This window comes from Macaca thibetana, chromosome 14 (assembly GCF_024542745.1).
Source record: "Macaca thibetana thibetana isolate TM-01 chromosome 14, ASM2454274v1, whole genome shotgun sequence".
Classification (NCBI taxonomy): Eukaryota; Metazoa; Chordata; class Mammalia; order Primates; family Cercopithecidae; genus Macaca; species Macaca thibetana.
Genome location: NC_065591.1, coordinates 75,022,986 through 75,047,379, shown reverse-complemented (window position 1 = coordinate 75,047,379; position 24,394 = coordinate 75,022,986). Strand labels below are relative to the sequence as shown.

The 24,394-nt window shown below is 38.7% G+C and overlaps 1 protein-coding gene across 2 annotated transcripts in view; it reads right to left on the bottom strand.

The window, feature by feature from the left end:
• Positions 1–9,555: 9,555 nt before the first annotated feature.
• Positions 9,556–24,394, bottom strand: part of LOC126934918 (ankyrin repeat domain-containing protein 42-like) — a 38,794-nt gene continuing 23,955 nt past the window's right edge. For both annotated transcript variants that reach the window (XM_050755889.1, XM_050755890.1), the window contains 3 exons: positions 19,854–20,029; positions 15,151–15,277; positions 9,556–10,650 (listed from right to left, as the gene is read on the bottom strand). In XM_050755889.1, the coding sequence (XP_050611846.1) occupies positions 10,389–10,650; positions 15,151–15,277; positions 19,854–20,029 (565 nt within the window). In that variant the 3' untranslated portion in view covers positions 9,556–10,388. The remainder of the gene's footprint in view (positions 10,651–15,150; positions 15,278–19,853; positions 20,030–24,394) is intronic.

Genomic DNA, 24,394 nt, shown 5'->3' with positions numbered 1-24,394 from the left:
CCTCTCTCTCCACTCCTATTCAACATAGTGTGGGAAGTTCTGGCCAGGACAATCAGGCAGGAGAAATAAATAAAGAGTATTCAATTAGGAAAAGAGGAAGTCAAATTGTCCCTGTTTGCAGATGACATGATTGTATATTAAGAAAACCCCATCGTCTCAGCCCAAAATCTCCTTACGCTGATAGGCAACTTCAGCAAAGTCTCTGGATTCAAAATCAATGTGCAAAAATCACAAGCATTCTTATACACCAATAACAGACAAAAAGAGAGTCAAATCATGAGTGAACTCCCATTCACAATTGCTTCAAAGAGAATAAAATACCTAGGAATCCAACTTAAAGGGATGTGAAGGACCTCTTCAAGGACAACTACAAACCACTGCTCAATGGAATAAAAGAGGAAACAAACAAATGGAAGAATATTCCATGCTCATGGACAGGAAAAATCAATATCATGAAAATGGCCATACTGCCCAAGGTAATTAATAGATTCAATGCCATCCCCATTAAGCTACCAACGACTTTCTTCACAGAATTCGAAAAAACTACTTTCAAGTTCATATGGAACAGAAAAGAGCCCACATTGCCAAAACAATCCTAAGCCAAAAGAACAAAGCTGGAGGCATCACACTACCTGACTTCAAACTATACAACAAGACTACAGTAACCAAAACAGCATGGTACTGGTACCAAAACAGAGATGTAGACCAATGGAACTGAACAGAGCCCTCAGAAATAATGCCACACATGTATAACCATCTGATCTTTGACAAACCTGACAAAAACAAGAAATGGGGAAAGGATTCCCTATTTAATAAATGGTGCTGGGAAAACTGGCTAGCCCTATGTAGAAAGCTGAAACTGGATCCCTTTCTTACACCTTATACAAAAATCAATTCAAGATGGATTAGAGAGTTAAATATTAGACCTAAAACCATAAAAACCCTAGAAGAAAACCTAGGCAATACCATTTAGGAGATAGGCATGGGCAAGAACTTCATGTCTAAAACACTAAAAGCAATGGCAACAAAAGCCAAAATTGACAAATGGGATCTAATTAAACAAGAGCTTCTGCACAGCAAAAGAAACTACCATCAGAGTGAACAGGCAACCTGCAGAATGGGAGAAAAGTTTTGCAATCTACCCATCTGACAAAGGGCTAATATCCAGAACCTACAAAGAATTCAAACAAATTTACAAGAAAAGAACAACCCCATCAAAAAGTGGGCAAAGGACATGAACAGACATGTCTCAAAAGAAGACATTTATGTACCCAACAGACACATAAAAAAAATGCTCATCATCACTAGCCACCAGAGAAATGCAAATCAAAACCACAATGAGATACCATCTCACACTTAGTTAGAATGGCAATCATTAAAAAGTCAGGAAACAACAGGTGCTGGAGAAGATGTGGAGAAATAGGAACACTTTTACACTGTTGGTGGGACTGTAAACTAGTTCAACCATTGTGGAAGACAGTGTGGCGATTCCTCAAGGATCTAGAACTAGAAATACTATTTGACCCAGCCATCCCATTACTGGGTATATACCCAAAGGATTATAAATCATGCTGCTATGAAGACACATGCACACGTATGGTTATTGCGGCACTATTCACAATAGCAAAGTCTTGGAACCAACCCAAATGTCCATCAATGACAGACTGGTTTTAGAAAATGTGGCACATACACACCATGGAATACTATGCAGCCATAAAAAAAAGATGAGTTTATGTCCTCTGTAGGAACATAGATGCAGCTGGAAACCATCATTCTCAGCAAACTATCGCAAGACAGAAAACCTAACACCGCATGTTCTCACTCATAGGTAGGAATTGAAGAATGAGAACACTTGGACACAGGGTGGGGAACATCACACACCGGGGCCTGTCGTGGGGGAGGGGTAGTGGGGAGGGATAGCATTAGGAGATATACCTAATGTAAATGATGAGTTAATAGGTGCAGCACACCAACATGGCACATATATCCATATGTAACAAACCTGCACGTTATGCACATGTATCCTAGAACTTAAAGTATAAATAAAAAAAAAGAAAGTGAACTATAACTAGATTTCTTTTGATTACTATACCAGCTATTTTAAAGCTTATGTAAATACTTGTAAAATTAATTACTCATAAATCTCTTGTCTTGCCTGTGTAGAGTTATATAAGAATAATATCGGCAGAAGGTGTACAACTGAGTCCATGTCATTTAAAAAATCTCTAAATCTCTTTAACATTTCTGCCTTCAGAATTGGAATAGAAGCATATCAGAGTAATTCTGAGAGAGTTTGTATAGACTTACATTTATATCAATTTTTTTAATGAAAGAGAAAAATCTAGCAGGTTAATTTAGTCATTTCACTGATTAGTACCTTCTCACAAACACTCCTCCAGAAGGAACCTTTTTTTTTACTCGCCTCTTCTCTTTGTTTGACTCACAAGAAGCGCTGTCTTCCTATAAACAAAGGAAAAGAGGGTCAAATACAATTTTCATGCTAGCACACATTTTCGTCTTTCTACATTGCCTATTCAAAAGAAAAAAAATTAACCATGCTAGTATTTTCAACTCTGATTAAATTTCTTTTAGGATTTTTTGTGAATAAATTCCCAAATCTGAAGTACCAGTGTATTATATTGTGCTGAATCGTATGACTAGGAGGCAACTTAAGAACTAGAGAAAGAATATAGAAAATTTAGTGGGTAAGAGGTGGCTACTTGTCAGATATAGCCAATTTTCAATGTTATCTCATTCAGTTTTATCTCTACCTAAAGATCCCCAGACACTAATATTTAACAAGATATTGGTAACTGAAAGTGTTAGTATGTCATCTTCTGGATTCTTTTGCCAGTCCCATAGTGCTGCGAATCATTCCGTAGCTTCCCCATTCCCTCTTTTGTTTTTGTACTTGATCCCTCTACTGCTCTAGTCTCATTGTGCACTTTGCCTAGTCTCCTGGTCTCACTGTTTCTGAATATTTCTTGTCCATCTTGGTATTCTTAAGACCCAGCACGGAAGAATCAATAAATACTATGGTAAGGAGCAAGCAGGGCTGGAAACACAATGAGTGGTCACTAGATGTTAATTATCTTTGAGTAATTCTTCCAATCAAAAATGCTATGCATCTAGTTAGGCAGGACAGCTCTGAACACAGACGCTCCAAGAACAGCACAAGGACCATGTCCCTGGGGAGAGCCCATGGCTGGAATTAGTTCCCCAGGGTGTTCCTGCCCACACCTTTTCTAATGAGTCCAGTTAGTTTAACTCAATAGTGTGTGAACATGGAAGTAAGCTGCCATTATCCAACACCGCCTGGAAAAACAACCATGCATCTGGTCCCTCCCATATCCCTCAGCTGCAAACTTGAGAGTAGGATAAACTTCTAGCTTTCTCTTATAGTGGCCAGGTGTTTGTGGGCATAGGGCAATACAGATGGGTCTCGTCTCTTGGAAAAAAAGCTTAGCGGCCAGTCTGAAGAAAAATAACAAACCTTTGATTGGGACTTAGCATATGATACAACTGTTCTTCGTACTATACATAAAAAATAAAGTGTAGTGAGTAGCATTACCAATATTTTAAAGATGAGGCCAGGTGCGGTGGCTCACGACTATAATCCCAGCACTTTGGGAGGCCAAGGCAGGCAGATCACTTGAGGTCAGGAGTTCAAGACTAGCCTGGCCAACCCTATCTCCATTAAAAATACAAAAATTAGCTGGGCTTGGTGATGCATGCCTGTAATCCCAGCTGCTCAGGAGGCTGAGGCATAAGAATCGCTTGAACCCAGGAGACAGAGGTTGCAGTGAGCCGAGATTGTGCCACTGCACTCCAGCTTGGGCGACAGAGCAAGACCCTGTCTCAAAAGAAAAAAGAAAAACACTCAGGTGGGGCAGGAGTTTAACCTAATCTAACTAGATGGAATTAGAGAAAGAATATAGAAAATTTAGGGGGAAGAGGTGGCTACTTGTCAGATATAGCCAATTTTCCAGTGCTTTAATAAGAGTTATGACTTCCAGAAACAGGCAGGGTATGGTGGCTCACATCTGTAATCCCAGCGCTTTAGGAGGCTGTCGTGGGCAGATCGCTTTGAGCTCAGGAGTTTGAGACCAACCTGGACAACAATCCCCCCTCTCTACAAAAAATACAGAAAAAATTTAGCTGGGCATGGTGGCTCATGCCTGTAGTCCCAGCTACTCACGAGGCTGAGGCTGGAGGATTGCTTAAGCCTGGGAAGCGGAGGCTGCAGTGAGCCGAGATCATGACCCTGAATGCCAGCCAGGGCACAGAGTGAGACTCTGTCTCAAAAAAATTAAAGAGTTCCAAAGACAGTAATACTTATTTTTCTTTACCTTTTATATATTAGAAGAGACCTTAAGGATTCCAAATTTTCTAGAAACAGTGGTTAAATAACAAAGTCCCTCCTAACACCAAATATGTAACTTGTTCTATCAAACCAAGTCTTAAAATACAACTACTTCAAAAGAAAATATGTGCTTGGCATTCAACAGGCCTTCCATAATTGTTCACTGAAGGTTCCATATCTCCAAATTTCTAAAAGCTTCTGCATTTGGAGAACATTTTTCACCAAGATTACTCGTTTCTTTATCTTACATTATAGCCAGGAAGTATATTTCTCCCTAATACATGTTTTCTCCTAAACTCAACAGAACTATATATTAAGATACTAAATACATGAATCATAATGCTTAAGCACCAAAAGCAATTCTAAATGTAAATGCAATCTATTACTACAACAAAATTAGACAAAAATCCTTGTGGTGAAAATGTATATATTTTTTTACCCTGAAAGAATTAACAGGTTTGTTGAACAGATTAAAATTCTACACATAAAACTGTTGACTTTGTGGATCTACCAATTATTGCTGGGATATATGGAATTCTTATTTTTCAAAAAGGCTATGCACTCTGAAAATTCTAGACAGCATATGAAACTATAAGAGAATTCCATCTTCTTGCTTACCAGTACAGACTCTTAACAGTGTCACAACCAACCCTTCTCCCCCAAAAAAGTAGGGTATAAACAAAGAAAAAGAAAGGCAAATCACAAACTTTTAGAACTTCCCCAAGCCAAGAGTTAAATGTGGATAAACTCCCTGAAATCCTCAAATTACTCCACGGGCCACTCTAGGTACATAAGCTAGGATGTCATAGGTCAGAGAGAAGCCCAGCAGAAACCATATCAAAGTTCAACCTTGTTCCAGACCTTTGTAGGTAGAAAATAAGGTTAAGTGAAACATGGAAGGTAACCGTGGAATATTGCCAGTTCCCGGTTAGCCATTCTTGATTAGCAAACATGGCCCAAAGCTGTAGATCAAGGACTTCCTGAATAATACTGGTTCTGGAGACAGAAGCTATGAGTTCAGTGCTACATAAATCTCTCTGTGGACAGACAGCTCTGCCAAAGCTATTACATTATATTTAAGTATATATTTAAATATATATATATAAAATACTTAAAACATTAGTTTAAATTTACTGTTTTAAGTACTATATATATATCAAAGAGCACAAAGGAAAAAAAGGTACAGCTTGATGCATTTTGTGACCATGACTGAGATCAAGAGATTGGACATTACCAGCATCCCAGAAGCCTCCATTTGCCCCTTCCTAGGCACTACTGACTTATCTTACCGATTTGTGGACTACATGGAATCATACAGTATGTACTCTTTCATATTGCTTTCTTTTAGTCAGCACAGTGTTTGTGAAATTCATTCGTAGTGATGTGTAGAGTAGTAATTCATACATTTTCATTGCTATATAATATTCCATTGTATGAATATAGCAAAATGTATTGATTCTTACTGTTGAGGGAATTTTTAGATGATTCTAGTTTGAGAGATATATATAATAAGGCTGACAAGAACATTCATGTATATATTTTTTGGTGTCCACCTGTGTACACAAAGAAACATGTACTAATTCCACTAGGAATTAATTTTCCAAAGTGGTAAAGCCAATTTACACTGCCACCATTGGTATAGAAAATCTCCAGTTGTTCCACATCCTCACCAACATTTGGTAACGTCCATTTTAATTTTTGCCATTCTGATGGGTATATATTGGTATCTTGTTTGGGTTTTAATTTACATTTCTAATAACCAGTGATTTTGAGCACAATTTCATGTTTACTGGCCCACTTGGATATCTTCTTTTGTGAAGTGCCTATGCAAGTCTTGCCCAGTTTTTTTACTGGACTGTCTTTTTCACATTGATTTGTATAAGTTCTTTATATATTCTGGATACAACTTTTTCAGATAGGAGTGAAGAAAGAAAAGCAGAGAGAAAGAAAGGAAATATGTTTTTCTACACTTTGGCTTGCCTTTTCAAATCTGTTCATATAATCTTTGATGAACTGAAGTCTTATTTTAATGAAGTCCAGTCTACCCATTTTTTCCTACCCCAAGGTCATGAAGATATCCTGTTATATTTTATCATCTCAACTTCCAATTTAAGACATATCTTGAAATATATGTTTGAACTTATAGTGTAACATTTTAACAAAATTATTACCAATTTTTAAGTTTTCATAAGTAAATTAACCCTATTAAAAAGCTATCATCAGGCCAGGCACAGTGGCTCACACATGTAATCCCAGCACTTTGGGAGGTGGAGGTGGGTGGATCACAAGGTCAGGAGTTCAAGACCAGCCTGGCCAAGATAGTGAAACCCCGTCTCTATTAAAAATACAAAAAAATTAGCCACGCGTGGTGGTGGGCGCCTGTACTCCCAGCCACTTGGGAGGCTGAGGCAAAGAATTGCTTGAACCTGGGAGGTGGAGGTTGCAGTGAGCCAAGATCACGCCACTGCTCTCCAGTCTGGGCAACAGAGCGAGACTCGTCTCAGAAAAAAAAAAAAAAAAAGCTATCATCAGAAGTTTTCAAAGAAACAGTTTCAAAATAAATGTTCCTAAAAGCACAGAAAGAGGGAGTGTGAGGGGTTTATAATAGCAGTAACAAGTGGTGTTAAAAGCATAGACTTGGGGCTAGACAGGTTGAAATCATGGCTAGCCATCTAACAAGCTTTGTAACTTTATAAATTGTTCATTTTATCTGAGAGTTGATTTCTTCATTTGTAAAATGAAGATGGTATCTGCTGAATATAAAGTCTTAACACTAAGCCCAATATACTCAAAACCTGTTGTTAATGATGACCAAGATGATGTTATTAACATAAGTTAAATGATCTCATAAAACTTAGATTTTCAGTACTGTGGGTAAACTAAGTGCCCAATCATGCTGTACTACAAATGACAAGAAGCCCTCAGACCAGTACAAGGTGCTTGATGGAAGGAGAGATCACGTGTGACCAGGGAGACTAGGAAAGGGGTGATAAATGAGACGGTTCCTAGGGGATTTTACAGAGTCAACAGGCAGTTTTCAAGGTATATGGACAAATTGAACAAAGGCTTAATGATGGGAAAGCATAGGGTAGCTTAAGAAAAAATAAGCTATTAATATATGTAGGAGAATAGACAAAAACAAGGTTGGTGAGGTAGGTTAGGGCTGAATGTCAAACTGAAGAATCAGTACTTATTCAGGTAAGGAAGATTTTCAATCCAAGGAGTGACAAGAAAATCAAGCTGACCACTGTGAGTCAAATGGATTTGGATAGGGAAGGAGTAAATACCAAAATTCTATCACAGTAGTTCAGAAAGAAAGATATAGAAACCTAAACTAGGGAAGCAGTGAAAGTAGAGAGCATGTTCCCACCTACGGGATGGGCTCACTTTTTGTATGACCTAAAGGAGAAAACATAGCTAATCATTAAGAGTCCAAGACTGGGTAGTTGAGAAAATAGTGATGCCATTAATTTAAATGCAGAGATAGGGGAGAGAATCTGGTCTTGATATTGTGCTTGGTTCTGAACATTTTTTTTTTTTAATTCAAGCACCACTGGGAATTTCAGGTGGAAATGTCCAGTTGACAAGCAGTGAGAAATACAGGTGGGGAGCCCTGGTGGGGACAACAGTACTAAAGTATGGATTTGATAGTCATTTCCACAGAAGTATTAGAAAAATATAATCTGGAGGCAGAGATTCTGAGTTTGCTCTTGCCTTATACTAGCTGTATGCTCTAACAAGACTCTCAACTTCTCTGAGCCTCTGCTTTCTCATTTATAACATGGGATCAAATATATATATATCATTCTACCTCCTCATAGGGTTGATGCAGACTAAAATGAGATAATATCTGAGAAAGTGCTATAAAAACAGCTGTTATCAAAAAAGTGCTTTATATATGTCAAACTATCCTAGGAAACTATTCTAAGATTTTTTTTCTCAGTAAAAATTGTACTATTGCTGATTATTTTGGGGTCTGAGGATCTTAAGGTACAATAGAATGCAATCATAGGTCCTGACCAGAAGGTGGCAGGAGAAAGACTTAGAGCTTCTTGAGGATTCCATATTTATAGTTCTGAATGATAAGTTCATTTTACTTATACTTTATATATAATTAGACTCCCAAATAAATTCTTCCTATCTTTAGCTGCATGTGGCTCTACACGTTTATTTATCCACTGACCGTATCAATTCATCTGTAATATAGAAAATGGAAAAAAAGAAAGGGAGTAAATAATACAACGACTACTACTATATAGTGAATACCTCTGTGTGCTAGAAACCGCATTCAGGATTTCTACACAATATTCCATTTAACATCAATATAATCCTATGAGGTAGGTATTATTATTCCTCATTTTAAAGACAAGGAAATTGAGATTCAAGCTTTTGCAAGTGAAAATAAACAGTGCCAGAGTTGCAGCTGCCATGAAAGCTCAGTGACATTTGCTTATTTACAAAAATTAGGTATAACCTAAAGCAAGAATGCAAAAAACAATGAATTCTGAGCACAGGGACCTTGAGTCAGCTCTCCTGAAAGCCTACACATTGTTGGTAAAGTGAAGTTTTAGGGAAGCAAAACTGTGGAGTATGAAACCAGATCCAACCTGAGAACAGATGCTTCTGAGTAAGCAACGAGAATTTCTAAATAGCTAAAAGACAGAAAACATTTCTAAGTAGACAGTTTGGAATGGTTCAAAAGAAAATGTGTAGCTTGGGTGACCACCCCAAAATATTGTCCCACCTAGGCAGCTGAAGAACAACAACTTAGCCTTGACAACAAAGCAAGATCCCTACCTTACAGAAAAAAAATAAAAAAAATAAAAAAAACTAATTGGCCAGGTGTGTTGGTGCATGCCTATAGTCCCAGCTACCTAGGAGGCTGAGGCAAGAGGATCAGTTGAACCTAGGGAGTTTGAGGCTACAGTGCCCTATGATGGCACCACTCCACTGAAGTATGGGTGACAAGAGCAACACCCTGTGTCAAAAAAAGAAAAAACAAAGAACGACAACTTACCTTTCTACTTTTGAGGAGACTGGGAGTCACAGAGTCCCTGCCACAAGGTGGAGAGGTAACAGATTTGATTGGAAGCAGTAAGTTATAAATGGTACTGTGTCCTGTAGCCCTCTAACCAACACATGACTGTATAGCTGGCCTCTCTGATACTAAAGTTTCCCCATGTGCTAAAGGTTGTACAAGAAGAGGGTTGCAAAATGAAGAGAATAGATTAATTATTATAGTTAATTATATTTCTTGGAAAATCAACCACTGGTGAGACAACAAAACCCAGAGAAACTGAGGAAGTGATTATATTTGCATATGCATAGAAATACACATGCATGTTTGCAGATAAATAGAATTTTGTCTAATATGGTATGTACTAAATTGTTAACAATAACTTCTTCTGGAGAGTGGAACTTAGTGTCAGAAGGAACATCTATCTTGTTTTTAACACTATAAAACAAACATGTTTTATTATTTTAATATTTTTAAAGTGGTTATTGAAGAGACCAATGACTAGTTTGTGCAAAATAAAAAGAAGCCAGGAAGATTCTATAATATTAATAGATCAGATTTGAGGTGACACAAGCCTCAAACAGAATTAATTCATCCATGATGACTGATGAAGAAACTTCCCTATGGAAAGAAAATATGGATTCCATTCAAAGCACTTTATTTTGGTTATTTAGAATATTAAAATATACATATCCTCTAGCTGTCTTAGAATTCTTATTGATTACTCTGCTTATGAGAATATTTTCTCCTTCTATGGTACAATATTAAAAATAATACTTAGGAACCAGGCTGCTATTTGAAGATAGATAGATAGATAGATAGATAGATAGATAGATAGATAGATAGATAGATAAGACAGATGTGTGTGTGTATATAGAAAGTTACGTAGTTACATATAGTGTGTGTGTGTACATATATTCCTTTAATCCTGTCATCAGCTCTAGAAAGTATAAGTTATCATCGCCAGTTTATAGCTGAGGCACAAAAAGGTTAAATGAGTAGCCCAAATCAAAAAAGACTATAGCCAGGATTCAAGTCCAAAGAGCCCCAGCCCAAAGCTTGTACTCTTAGCCACTCTTGTATATATTTGTTGAGAAAAATAAATGTATTAAAAAGGACACCAACCATAGCCACAAAGTTGGGGACTTGAATTTTTTCCAGTGTTTCCCTGAGTTGATCAACCTCTGCTCGATATTCATCAAGCTGACATTCTAATTTTTCTCTGCGTAGTCGCTCATACTCCAGCTGGCCCTGCAGTTCTTTGATGGTCCTATCAAAAACAAAAATTTTTAAAAATCAATCACCAATGTCAACTAACTATTTTTAATAGTGGAAAGCATTCATGCATTGTATTTAAGGCAAATAAAACAAAGAAATCATTTATTCAACAAATATGTATTAAGGTTCTACTATGAACGAGCACTGACCTAGGTACTGGGGATACAGTGGTGAACGAAAGGCCCAAAATCTGCCTTCCTGGACCTTACTACTGCATAGTAGAGATATGCAGACAATAAGGAAAATAAATAAGTAAAATATATGGTATGTTGGAAGGTAGTAAGTGCTAAAGGAGAAAACAAAAATAAAGCAGGAAAGAGTAGTATAAAATGTTGTGGAAGAGGGGCTTAACATTTCTTACAGTGGCTAGGGAAGGCTTTACTGATAAGGGGGCTTCTAAGCCAAGCCCTGAAGAAAATAAGAGAGATAACCCTGTAGACATTAGAGGAAAAGCATTCCAGACAAAAAGAACAAGTACAAAGGCCCTAAAGTAGAAATATGCCTGAAGAAGTACAAGAAAAACAGAGGCCAATGCAATAGAATCGTTTAAAGAATAAAAGGGAGGCCAGGCATGGTGGCTCATGCCTGTAACCCCAGCACTTTGGGAGGCTGAGGCAGGTGGATCATTTGAGGCCAGCCTGGCCAACACGGTGTAACCCTATCTCTACTAAAAATACGAAAAAAAAAAAAAAAAAAAAAAGTCAAGTGTGGTGGCACACACCTGAAATCCCAGCTACTTGGGAAGCTGATGCATGAGAATCACTTGAACCCAGGAGGCGTGGATGCAGTGAGCTGAGATCATGCCGCTACCCTCTAGCGTGGATGACAGAGCAAGACTCTGTCTCAAAAAAAAAAAAGAGAGAGAGAGAGAGGCCGGGCACAGTGGTTCACACCTGTAATCCTAGCACTTTGGGAGGCCAAGGCAGAAGAATTGCTTGAGCCTAGGAGTTCAAGACCAGCCTGGGCAACATAGTGAGACCCCGATCTCTACCCCCAAAAACATTTTTTTAAAAATTATCTGCGGTGATGCACACCTGTAGTCCCAGCTACTTGGGAAACTGAGGTGGGGGGATCCCTTGAGCCCAAGAGGTCAAGGCTGCAGTGAGCTGTGATCATACCACTGCACTCCAGCCTGGGTGACAGAGTGAGACCCTTTCTAAAAAAAGAAAAAGGAGAGGGACAGTAGTGTGAGTCAGAGACGTAAAAGAGAACCAGAGTAAATAAGACCTTTTAAATCATAGTAAAGACTTTGGCTTTTATGCTGAAGGAAATGGGAAGCCACTGGAGGGTCCGAGCAGAAAAATGGCACAATCTGACCTGTAATGATTGCCCAGGATACTGTTTTAATATGATTACAATACATATGATATGATTACCCTGTTTTAATATGATTACTCTGGATACTGTGTTGAGAATAGACTACAGGGTAGGGGAGTGGGGGATATGAAGGCAGGGACAGGAAGTAGGAGACCGATCAGGAGGATGTCGCAATAATCCAGACAAGAGGAGATGTAATTTGAACCAGGATTTTTCTACCTTATGGCTGGATGGTGAGGGGAAACAGAATTCCCAAGGCATGTTAGGTTGGGTCCCAGAAGGGCAATCTAAGAATATACAGTAGTAGCTCTGGTACAGAAGTGAGTAAGGTTAAGATTGGGGATAGAGAGGAAGAATGTCAATTGTGGAAGTCTAGAAGTTCGGCAAATAAGAAGGGAATATCATCCCCAGGACAGAGTAACACAAATATGTTTTATTGTATTGAGAGATTGGTCTAACTGATGGACAACAACAAAAATCAAAAGATATCCCTCAAGCCAATACTTGTCCAGTTTTTCTTTACAACTATATCCAAGATCAGGAGTTTGTACCCAAAGAATAAATGTCTTAAGATGCACTTAACACAGCGAGGTGTGGTGGCTCATGCCGGTAATCCCAACACTTTGGGAGGCCGAGGCAGGTGAATCACTTGAGGCCAGAAATTTGAGACCAGCCTGGCCAACATGATGAAACTGTATCTCTACTAAAAATGAAAAAAAAAAAAAAAAAAAAGTTAGTGTGGTGGCTCACGCCTGTAATTCCAGCACTTTGGGAGGCTGAGGTGGGCAGATCACCTAAGGTCAAGAGTTCAAAACCAGCCTGGCCAACATGGGTTTCCCTACAAAAATACAGAAATTAGCTGGGCATGATGGCATGATGGCAGGTGCCTGTAATCCCAGCTACTTGGGAGGCTGAAGCGGGAGAACTGCTTGAACCCGAGAGGTGGAGATGGTGAGCTGAGATCACACCATTGTACTCCAGCCTGGGAGACAGAGCGAGACTCAGTCTCAAAAAAAAGAAAAACAAAAACAAAACAAAACAAAACAAAAAAAAGATGCACTTAACGCAAAGTGGAGAGCAAATGCTAGAGAAGAATTAAAACTCACTCAGGGTGGAATTTAGAAGAAACACTGCCATCTCAGCTGATATGAAAATGCATTCTGGCATAAACATAAAGCAATTTTTTTTAAAAACTCTGTTCAAAAATCACTTACATTAATAATATTTCACACTGAGCCACTAATCCATAACTATTCGACTAAAAGTTCCATTAAAGACTATTAAAATTATAATGATCTTAAACAGGGTTAGAATCAGAGACTTAGGCTCAAATCCTGGCTCTACCCCCTCTGTGACTTTACCCAAGTTACTTAACCTCTATATTAAGTCTTGGTGTCCTAATCCGTATAGCTCATGGAGTTGTGAAGATTGCCTGAGATAAAGTATGTAAGGGGCTTCTCTGGTGCATGGCATATAGTTGTGCTTAGAAGTAATACAAATAGCTGTAGTGGTAGTATAGTAATCTGCTTTAGAAGAAAAGTAAAGGAAACCAAAATTTAAAGCTCATTAGTAGGAAATAATTTTTCCACCATGAAGTACTTTTCTAGACTACAAGGAATCTAAGAACTTTCAGCTAGGCTCTTAGACCAAGGCTAACACTAAAAAAAATTCTACATCTCAAAACACTTCAAACAATGTAGAGGCAGTGGACAGCCACCTATACGATATGATTTGTGAGATACCAAGAAAGCCCCTGATTTAAAACAAACAAACAAAAAAAATCAGTCTGCCACAGCTTCCTAGTGTCTAAAATCAAAATCACATCAAGAAGTAGTTTCAGTTAATAGGATAGCAGGGAAAAAAAAAACAGAAAAAAGAGTATTTTGGCCTAATGTTTTGCCTTCTGTTTAAATTCCCAAGTACCTATCCATGGAAGAATGACACATTAATCCTTATATTATTTTTTATTTTCTTTCTTTTAAACTAGAGCCAAATGTCAGCTTAACTACATTAATCCTTATCAAAGATTTAGATGTTACTCTGAATACAGTTAGCAGACCTCTTTCAGAGCTAGATTCGGAAGTGGGTGGAAAAAGGGAAACAGGCAGTTCTAAGAGTGTGACGGAACAAGACACAACCAAAGGAAAGGGCAGGAAAAGCAGAGAACAAAGAAGGGAATCCATGTGTGGTTCTCTTTCCAGACCCATGTTTGATTAAATCCAAAGTTTCCTCTCCTATCTCTTTCTGTTCCCTGTCCATTCTGGAAAGCAGATAGACAAGCAGAGAGACAGTAGGATGAAAGAAGCTCACGGCATCCTCTATCCCAGCAGCTATTAACTACAGTAGTCCCTCAGTATCAAAGAGGAATTGGTTCCAGGAAGCCCCAGACACCAAAATCCACGGATGCTAAGTCCCTTACATTAAAATGGTACAGTACATATGTATCTGCATATAATCTATATGCATTCTCCTGTATACTTTGAATCATCTCTAGATTACTTATTGTAGTAGTATACAATAAGTTGTTGTAGCACATTATTTAGGGAATAATAACAAGGAAAAAAAAGTCTATAATGTTCAGCAAAGACACAACCATACTTTTTTTTTTTAACCTGATTATTGTATCTCCAAGTTTGGTTGCATCCACGATGTGGAGCCCACAGATACAGAGAGCCAACTGCAATTAGAGAGGTACCCATCATCCAGAGAGCCAATTTAGGGTGCAGGAAGTGAAAGGTAGAGACAACCATCCACTTGCTCACTGCCTCTAGATGCAAGAGCATTCTCTGATGGGTACTATAATCAGTGAACGTAAGACCTAGTCTTAGATTTATGAATGGGCAGTGTAGCCTGATGGAAATGTTCAGAGACCACATTAGAATGTCAGTTTTGCAAGATGAAGAGAGTTCTGGAGATTGGTTGCACAACGATGGGAACGTACTTAACGCTACTGAATGGTATACTTAAAAATGGTTAAGATGGTAAATTTTATGTGTATTTTATCACAATTATTTAAAAATCTTAACTCCTTTGCCATCTGGGGGCTTAGGAGAAAAGCAGGATGGAACCTAACACCCTTTGGCAAGATGAAAGAAAAAGTTGCTGATGAACAAACCCTCACATGGCATTTACAGAGGTATTTAAAAACAAATCATTAAAGTTTTGAGGACATTACTTTTCAGACTCGAGCTGTTCTTTCTTCTGCTTTAAATCTTCTTCTGTTATGCCTCCCAAGTGTTTGTAGTTGCTCTCGGCAATTTCCAGGAGGTGTCTCAATTCTACAATTTTCTTGTAAGCTCTCACTGCAAAACAGAGTTGAATAGGAACCTAGTTAGACATATAACAGCTCATGTGTCCACTGGGTGCTGGTCTTCTTGAGCATATTCTTCCTCTAGACTAGTGTCTGTATGGTTTGGAGAGGGGGTGGAGGAAGGTTGGTATATACAAAGAAGGATAAATATAAGTAACAGAATACTAAAATGAGCATGCAATGAAATACCTAAATGGAGGATTCTTTCCCTGCTACTGGAACATGTATCAGGTTGTTATGACTATTAATGCTACGAACAAGAAGGTTTTAAAAGACTAGCAGTATTGGCCAGGCACGGTGGCTCAGGCCTGTAATCCCACCACTTGGGGAGGCCGAGGCGGGTGGATCACCTGAGGTCAGGAGTTCGAGACCAGCCTGGCCAACGTGGTGAAATCCCGTCTCTACAAATAATAAAAAAAGTAGCCAGTGTGGTGCTGCATGCCTGTAATCCCAGCTACTCACGAGGCTGAGGCAGGAAAATCACTTGAACCCAGGAGGCGGAGGCTGCAGTGAGCCGAGACCATGCCACTGCACTCCAGCCTGAACAACAGAGCAAGACTCCGTCTCAAAAAAAAAAAAAAAAAAAAGACTAGCAGTGTTTTAGGACTAATGGTGGATTACAGGACCACGTGCAATCTACTATGTAACAGAAAATTAGAAAAACTGAAATAAGTACCAGCCACAAATTTTGTGATTGGTCACTTGTAGCACCTATGCAAGAGAATAGTAAGAGAAGGAAGTATATTGAGAGATACTCTGAACTATTCTCCAACTATCAGAACCATGACATCTCCATCTTTTATGGCAGTGGTTCTCTATCTGGGGTGATTTTCTTCCTCAAGGGTCATTTGGCAACCTCTGAATAAGTTTTGCTTGTCACAGCTTGGGAGTGGGAACAGGGAGGTGCTGCTGGCATCTAGTAGGCGAAGGCTCAGGATGCTACTAAACATCTCATGGTGCACAGAAAACCCTGCCTCAACAAAATAATTATCTGGCCCAAATAGTCAAGAGTATAGAAGTTGAGAAACTCTGCTTTACAGGACCAGCTTAGCAAATCACAGCCTCTTCTTCCTAACACCAATGATTTATCTACCAACAGGTTAGAGCTGCAGGTTCTAAACTGCATACACCTGAATCAAATGGGATGCTTTTTAAAAATGTATGTGCTTGAGCCCCATTCCAGACCTACAAATTCAAGAATATGTACTTAATAAAAGCTCCTCGGTCAGGAGCAGTGGCTCACGCCTGTAATCCCAGCACTTTGGGAGGCGGATCACTTGAGGTTGGGAGTTCAAGTTCACATGGTGAAACCCCGTCTCTACTAAGAATACAAAAATTAGCTGGATGTGGGGGCACATGCCTGTAATCCCAGCTACTCGGGAGGCTGAGGCAGAAGAATCACTTGAGCCCGGGAGATGAAGGTTGCAGCTAGCCGAGGTCATGCCACTGCACTCCAGCCTGGGCAACAGAGTGAGACTTTGTCTCAAAAAAAAAAAAAAAAAAAAGGGTAGCCAGGTGCGGTGGCTCACCCCGTAATCCCAGCACTTTGGGAGGCCAACGCGGGCAGATCACGAGGTCAGGAGATTGAGACCATCCTGGCTAACACGGTGAAACCCTGTCTCTACTAAAAATACAAAACAAAATTAGCCGGGCGTGCTGGCAGGTGCCTGTAGTCCCAGCCACTCGGGAGGCTGAGGCAGGAGAATGGCATGAACCTGGGAGGTGGAGCTTGCAGTGAGCTGAGATGGCGCCACTGCACTCAAGCCTGGGTGACAGACGGAGACTCTGTCTCAACAACAACAAAAAAAGGCTCCTCAGACAATTCTAAAGGGCAGACGGGTTTGGGAACCACCATAACCACTAGTAAGAAGGTAGAGGGGATTAAGATAAAAAATGTCAGAAAAGAGTGAAAGAGCAGTATTTAGCTTATATAATAATTTCTTTATTATTTGAAAGTCTGTGTTTCGTAAAGCCTGTTCTATGGGGTCCTCAGAGGCAAGAACTAAGATTAATTGGAATTAGCTCCAGGAAGAAAGATTTCTATTCAACAAAAGAGGAAATTTCCAATGAAAACAATAAAAATCATATATTTATGCAGTGTCTGTGATGTCGAGATACTACACTAAGTACCTTATATATTTTAATTCTCACAGAGAAGAAATGCTTCTCAGAAGAAGACATACACACAGCCAACAAGCATATGAAAAAATGCTCAACATCAGTAATCATTAGAGAAATGCAAATCAACACCACAGTGAAATGCCATCTCACATCAGTTAGAATGGCTATTATTAAAAAGTCAAAAAACAACAGATGCTGGGGAGGTTGTGGAGAAAAGAGAACATTTATACACTGCTGTTAGGAGTGTACGTTAGTTCAACCATTGTGGAAAGCGGTTTGGCAATTTCTCAAAGAACTCAAAACAAAATTAACACATGACCCAGCAACCCCACTATTGGTATGTACCCAAAGGAATATATATCATAGTATATTCATACTATATTCACACTATATTCATACTAGAAAGACACATGCACACATATGTTCATTACAGCACTATTCACATAGCAAAAACATAGCATCAACCTAAATGTCCATCAACAGAAGACTGGATAAAGAAAATGTGGTGTGGCCGGGCACGGTGGCTCATGCCTGTAATCCCAGCACTTTGGGAGGCCAAGATGGGCAGATCACAAGGTCAGGAGTTCAAGACCAGCCTGACCAACATGGTGAAACCCCATCTCTACTAAAAATTCAAACATTAGCTGGCCATGGTGGCACACATCTGTAGTCCCAGCTACTCGGTAGGCTGAGGCAGGAGAACCACTCGAACCCGGGAGGTGGAGGTTGCAGTGGGCCAAGATCGCACCACTGTACTCCAGCCTGGTGACAGAGTGAGACTCTGTCTAAAAAAACAAAACAAAACAAACAAGAAAAAACTTGCTACCATTCACCGAATTCCCCAGGCCAGAAATCTGTCATCCTTGATTACCCTCTTTTTCTAATACCTCATAGCCACATCTATCAGCAAATCCTATCATCTTTCTCTTCTAAATACACCCAAATCTCACCACTTCTCATTATCCCCATCATCTCCACTCCAGTCCAAGCCATAAACAACTCTCTCCTGAACTATAGCCATAGCCCCCTAACTGATTTCCCTGCTTCCACTCTTGCCCTATGAAGGAAAATGGGCTTTCCACAACACCAGAAATCTGGAGGCAAAAACAGTCAAGGCCAACAAGATCTTGGCTTGGCTTTCACTCTATCTTCCCAACAAGGTATGATCTTACTGATGCTGATTTTTTTCAAGAACCAGGATATATATATAAATATTGCCTTAAAGGGAATACATAGAATGTTAATGTAAGCTCTTCTTAAATGGTGATGAAAGCCTCTAGTATAAAAAGGCGGAAGCAAAACAAGAATGGAGATATCCCATATCACTGGTAGTTACAGGCCTACATCAGGAACTCTAGGAGCCCAGGAAATCTGTGCAGATATTCTACATCTGCTCTTGTACAATTCTAATTTAGTATCCTTGGCATCAGGATATAATTATATCAGGAACTTCATCCAACCTTATATAGTTAGGTGGAGTATGTTCTTTTCCCACCTAATTCATACCCCATATGAAATGCTATGTATGCTCTTGTCCACCTCCTAGTCTATCACCCACACAACAGGTAGAGTGACACTGTTTTTAAATGTGAATCAGATCACATCATTCCCCACCCTGAATCCCAACAATAGCTTTCTATTTAAAATAAAATTTATATGCTGAGATTTTGTAGTGAAAAAAGAGGAAAAATGAACAAATAAAAATCTAAAACTAAAATCCTTATTAGGCCCTAAATAATCTGACTGGGTCCCTGCTTACCTTTCAAACCTGTCACCACTTTCTTAGGGATTCTACTCAAGCCACACTAACCATTCTCAATGCTACATAATGGCCTTTACATGCACTGCTCCCTCTGCTGGCATGTTCTTCCAAGATCTTAATATGACTCATTCTCATCACTCAGGTCTCTGCTCAGACATCACCACCTCAGAGAGGCCTAATGACTTTCTTATCTATAGCACCACTCTACCCTATTTTCTTTATATATCTATTTTCTTACCAATTATTTATCACCCTCCCCCTGACTACCACCATTCAAATGAAGTTCCTTTGTATTGTTCACCATTATTTCAATACCTACAACAGTGTCTGGCACATAGTAGACAATAAATATTTGTTGCTATTATTATCTATAACAATCATTTGCCAACTAACCATGGAAATCCTTGAGATGTCTCTTTCCCTGTTTCCTTGATCCACTAAAGAAAATACTTGAGTATTTTCTTATATAACTTTCTACCCCCTGAGGGACAGAGGTTATGTCTTATACTTTTTATATGTTCAACAACCCTAGTACAAAAACTTATATTAGTTCTGGTTCCTGCAAAAATATCAAATTATTTTACTTGTAGGCAGTATTTGTCTTTAGAATAGTTTCCAAACTTGTGGTAAAAAGTGGCTATGTTATTTCTGAAAGGATAAATCACAACAGAGGCAGCATACTTACTTCTGGCATCTGTTTTATCCAAGTCACTCAGACATAAATCATCCTTGGCATCAGTGCTTCCCTCAACACCATGTCTTATAAAATATTTCACATCATTTTCATCAATTTCATTTTCATCATCTATATCATATTTCTGTAGCTCCTCTAACAGCTTCACTGCTGCCAAATGGGCAAACCTGTAGAAAAGAATCAATAACTAACCAGATCCATAATCTTCCTGAAACTGAAACTGCAGCTTGCACTTAACTTAGGGAATTACACTCTGTACACTCTGCCATCAATCCACTCACCAGCCAAGGAGCCAAAATCTGAAGGTCAGTGACAATTTGACATATATTCAACTATATGAGAAACTCAGTTACTTGACACTAAGGACAATTATTCATATTAAACACTGATTCCATAATTTTTACTGGCAAAAATACACTGGGAATGGAGATCCAATATCAAAGGAATATGTGGTATGCTCTCAAGCAGAGCTGCTCAACTGAATAGAAGACCCAGAACCACCCTCCTTGATTACCTACAGTTACTGCCTTTTCTTGGCCTAATTTAGATTATAGAATTCATTTTCATTTCAGTTTTAGGGCTAACTATTAATATAGCTCTAGCCCCCTCTATCTTCACCCTTCCTCAAGCCAAAGCATTTGGTATGACTTTGAAATTTAATGAAAAAATAATGACCTTTCCATTCATGTTTTCTAATTCTCCTTAATCTTTCCTGCATCTCTATGAAGGTTCCAGTAAGGTACTCTTAGTTTTGGAGTTGTTGTTGTGATTGTATGTAACCTGCATATTTTTCCACAATTTTTCTAACTGGAATTTTTAATATATTTTCTTACAACTTGAAGAATTACTAAACATAAAAACCTTAAATCCTGTTTTCTTATATTTACATAACCAAACACGCACATTACCTCCTACCAGGTACTGCATATCATTAAAGACATAGTAATAAACATATGCAGGAAGTTGTAAGGTTTATAGAATTCATTATCTCTACTACTAGGTTGTAATTTCACAACTGTCATTTACTGAGTGCTTACTTTACGCTAGATTCAAAGTTATCTCTAAAATAACACTACACCCACACCAAGCATTTTGGTGCATGAGAAAAAAATGTGGGCCCAGAAATTATGGAAAACTTCAGATACACCTATAGTATTCAATCACCTATTTGATGTTGATACAAAAATATACAAATAGATCAATGGATAAAATAGTTCAGAATTAAGCCCACACATACATCGAGAACTGATTTTGACAAAGGCAGTGTAGAAATGATAGTCTTTTAAACAAATAGTCTAGAACTGGATATCCATATGCAAAAAAAGAACTTGGACTCGTACTTCATATCATATACAAAAATTAACTCAAAATGATCACAGACCCCAATATAAAAGCTAACACTATATAACTTCTAAAAGAAAACATAAAAGAAAAATTTTATGACTTTGTGTTAATCAGACTTCTTTAGATATGACACCAAAATCATAATCCATAAAAGGATAAATTAGTAAGAAATTTTGCTCTTCAAAGACATTAAGAGAATGAAAAAACAAGATACAACTGGTAAGAAAGGGAAATCTTTGCAAAGCATATATCTGAGAAAGAACTAGTATCCAGAATATACAAAGAACCTTTAAAACTCAACATCAAGAAAACAATTCAATTTTTTAAAGTGGGCAAAAGATCTGAATAATCACTTCATCGAAGAAAATATATAGATGGCAAGTATGTATATTTAAAACATGCTCAAAATCATTTTTCATTAGAAAATGCAAATTAAAACCACAATGAGCTACCACTACATACCTATTTCATTACTGGAATTAAAAAAAGACCCTAACAATACCAAATGACGGTGAGAATGTGGAACAACAGAAACTGACATCCATTGCTGACAGAAATGCAATTTTTTTTTTTTTTTTTTTTTTTTTGAGATGGAATCTTGCTCTGTCACCCAGGCTGGAGTGCAGTGGCACGATCTCGGCTCACTGCAAGCTCCACCTCCCAGGTTCACACCATTCTCCTGCCTCAGCCTCCCGAGTAGCTAGGACTACAGGCATCTGCCACCACGCCCAGCTAATTTTTTGTATTTTTAGTAGAGATGGGGTTTCACCATGTTAGCCAGGATGGTCTCGATCTCCTGACCTCAAGATCCGCCTGCCTCAGCTGCCCAAAGTGCTGAGAGTACAGGCGTGCGCCATCGCGCCAGGCCAGTTTTTTTTTTTGAGGGTCTAGCTCTGTGGACCAGGTTGGAGTGCAGTGGTGCAATCTAGGCTCACCACAACCTCCTCCTCCTGGCTTCAAGCAATTCTCCTGCCTTAGCCTCCCAAATAGTAGCTGGGACTACAGGTGCATGCCGCCACACCCGGCTAATTTTTTTATTTTATTTTATTCTATTTTATTTTATTTTATTTTATTTTATTTTATTTTATTTTATTTATTTATTGAGACAGGGTTTCGCTCTTGCTGCCCAGGCTGTGGTGCAATCTCGGCTCATGGCAACCTCCACCTCCTGGGTTCAAGCAATTCTCCTGCCTCAGCCTCCCGAGTAGCTGGGATTACACGCGTGCACCACCATGCTTGGCTAATTTTGTATTTTTAGTAGAGACGGAGTTTCTCCATGTTGGTCAGGCTGACCTCGAACTCCCGACCTCAGGTGATCTGCCCACCTCAGCCTCCCAAAGTGCTGGGATTACAGGCGTGAGCCACCGTGCCCAGCCTGAATTTTTCTTTTTTAGTAGAGACGGGGTTTCACCATGTTGGCCAGGCAGGTCTCAAACTCCTCACCTCAAGTGATCCACTGCCTTGGCCCCCCACAGTGCTGGGATTTCAGGCATGAGCCACCGCGCCCAGCCCCTAGAAACGCAAATCTGTATGGCCACTTTGGAAGGCACTTTGGCAGTTTGTTATAAAATTAAACATACACTTTGCATATGGCCCAATAATCCTACTCATAGATTTACCAAATAATTAAAAACATGTTAACACAAAAACCTGTATAGGAATGTTTACAGCAGCTTTATTCATAACCACCAAAAAATGATACAATCAAAATGCCCTTCAACCTGTGAGTGGATAATCGAATTATGGAATGCTATGGAATTCTACTCAGCTGTTAGAAGGAAATGAACTACAATCAAGATGTCCTTCAACCTGTGAGTGGATAATTGAACTATGGAATACTATGGAATTCTACTCATCTGTAAGAAGGAAATGAACTGCTAATACACATAGATGAATCTCAAAATAATTATGTTGAGTGAAAGAAGCCAGACATAAATATATATTGTATGATTCCATTTATATAAAACTCTAGAAAATGCAAACTAATCTACAGTGACAGGAAGCAGATCAGTGGGAGCAGTCAAAGGGAGAGAGATTATAAAGTGGCAGGAGACTTTGAGGGTGATGAATATGTTCACTATCTTAATTGTGGTAATGGTTTCACAGGATATGCACATATCAAAACTCATCAGTTGCACCGTACAAATATATGCATTTTATTGTATGTCAATTATACCTTAATAAAGTCATTTTAAACCAATAAAATAGACTTGAGTTGATAATGATCCCAGGTACATGGTACAACAAAACCACACTCCAAGGCATCAAAGAAATTCCATAAACAAAATTGTAGGGAACATGAGCTCACAAACAAAAGTTGCATGGCAACTTAGCAAATGATTGGACCACAGCATACTGTCAAGCCTCATCTGCCATTGTTAGCCCATACTCCTAGTTTAGATTCCAGCTTTCTACTCCACATGCAGTTCTTCAAACATACAAGGTGTTATCTTACAACTCCTCCTTAGGTTTACACTTATGCTTACAAGTATCAACATAAATGTTTCTTCCTCAAAAAAAAAAGTTTTTTTCTTTGACCTCTATCTAAATTCTGTCCCCATGCAGTTTCCTTCATAACTTTTACCATCCTCTGTATTAAAGTTTCTCCCTTACAACTTTCCAACAGAAAGACTTTTTTCTATGTTCTTAGTGTACCTTACACATACCATGTAATACAGTATGATTAGAATTAATAAGAATTTTATTTGCATATTTCTCTTTCCACAATACTGTAAGCTCCTTGAGGGCAGTGACTGTGTCTTCTCCCCTTTGTATTTCTACCACTAATCACAGAACTTGGAACATGGTAAATATATGGGAAGCTGAATGAAAAAACAACCAAATGAACAAACAGATGGACTAAATATTTCTTGAGAACCTAACTTGAATGAGCTGGCTATGTTTAATAATACGTGCTATATTTAATTCAGATGTAAACTGCAAAATATGTTTCAAAATCCATGTCATTTATTTTTCTATTATTAATGCTATTTATTTTTATCACATAGCATTTCTTAACAGGGAATGCTACAGGCATTTGGATGGGACAAATAGTGCATTACTGTTCTGAGCACTGCAGAATATTTAGCATTCCTAGACCTGACCTCCAGTTGGTGAAGGTCACCTGACCTCCAGTTGGTGAAGGTCTCCTGACCTCCAGTTGGGGGTCTCCTTCCCCAGCATTTCCA